This window comes from Aptenodytes forsteri, unplaced genomic scaffold, assembly GCF_000699145.1.
Source record: "Aptenodytes forsteri isolate BGI_AS27 unplaced genomic scaffold, ASM69914v1 Scaffold474, whole genome shotgun sequence".
NCBI lineage: Eukaryota > Metazoa > Chordata > Aves > Sphenisciformes > Spheniscidae > Aptenodytes > Aptenodytes forsteri.
The window spans coordinates 124,438-124,948 of NW_008793938.1; the positions used below are offsets into that span (position 1 = coordinate 124,438).

Consider the following 511-nt stretch of genomic DNA (forward strand, 5'->3'; position numbering starts at 1 on the left):
GTTGGCCAGCAGCACCGGTGTGGCACCATACGGTACCAGGAGGCTCCGGAGGGTGAGGAAGGCAGCAGGGGTGAGGCTGAGCACGACGGCGGCTCCCCAGGGACCCCCCGGTGCCAGCAGCTGCCTGGCCGCAATAAATGCCAGCAGCCGCAGTCCGGCTTCCAGCCAGGCAGCTGCCAGGCCCAACTGTGCCAGCACCAGGTCCAGCCGGGCCAGCGCTGCCAGCACCGCCAGATCAATAAGGAGCAGGAGGCAGGCCAGGCGGACGGCGGGGAGCAGCGCCATGGCTGGGGGTGCTCACCAGCCAACACCAGTGCTCCCAGTGCTGCTCCCGTCGACTGTGCTCGGCACCCTAGGGAATTCACCAGTCAGCACCAGTGCTCCCAGTCCAGCCCCCCAGTACCAGCCTGAACCCCCAAGACCCTGCCCGGCACCCTGGGGCGCTCACCAGCGCTCCCAGTGCAGCCCCCTCAGACCCCGCCCGCCACCCTGGGGCGCTCACAACGGCTCG

General features: G+C 69.9%; 2 protein-coding genes across 2 annotated transcripts in view; one reads left to right on the forward strand and one right to left on the reverse strand.

Annotated features, from left to right (window-relative positions):
• The window catches only part of LOC103907923 (antigen peptide transporter 2), a 9,381-nt gene extending 9,081 nt beyond the window's left edge, over positions 1–300 (reverse strand). The window contains 1 exon segment of the mRNA XM_009290210.2: positions 1–300. This exon segment is cut by the window's left edge and continues 28 nt beyond it. Coding sequence (XP_009288485.1) covers positions 1–285 — 285 coding nt within the window. The 5' untranslated portion in view covers positions 286–300.
• Positions 284–511, forward strand: part of LOC103908011 (antigen peptide transporter 1) — an 18,087-nt gene continuing 17,859 nt past the window's right edge. Inside the window, 1 exon segment of the mRNA XM_009290323.1 lies at positions 284–293. Within this exon segment, the coding sequence (XP_009288598.1) occupies positions 284–293 (10 nt within the window).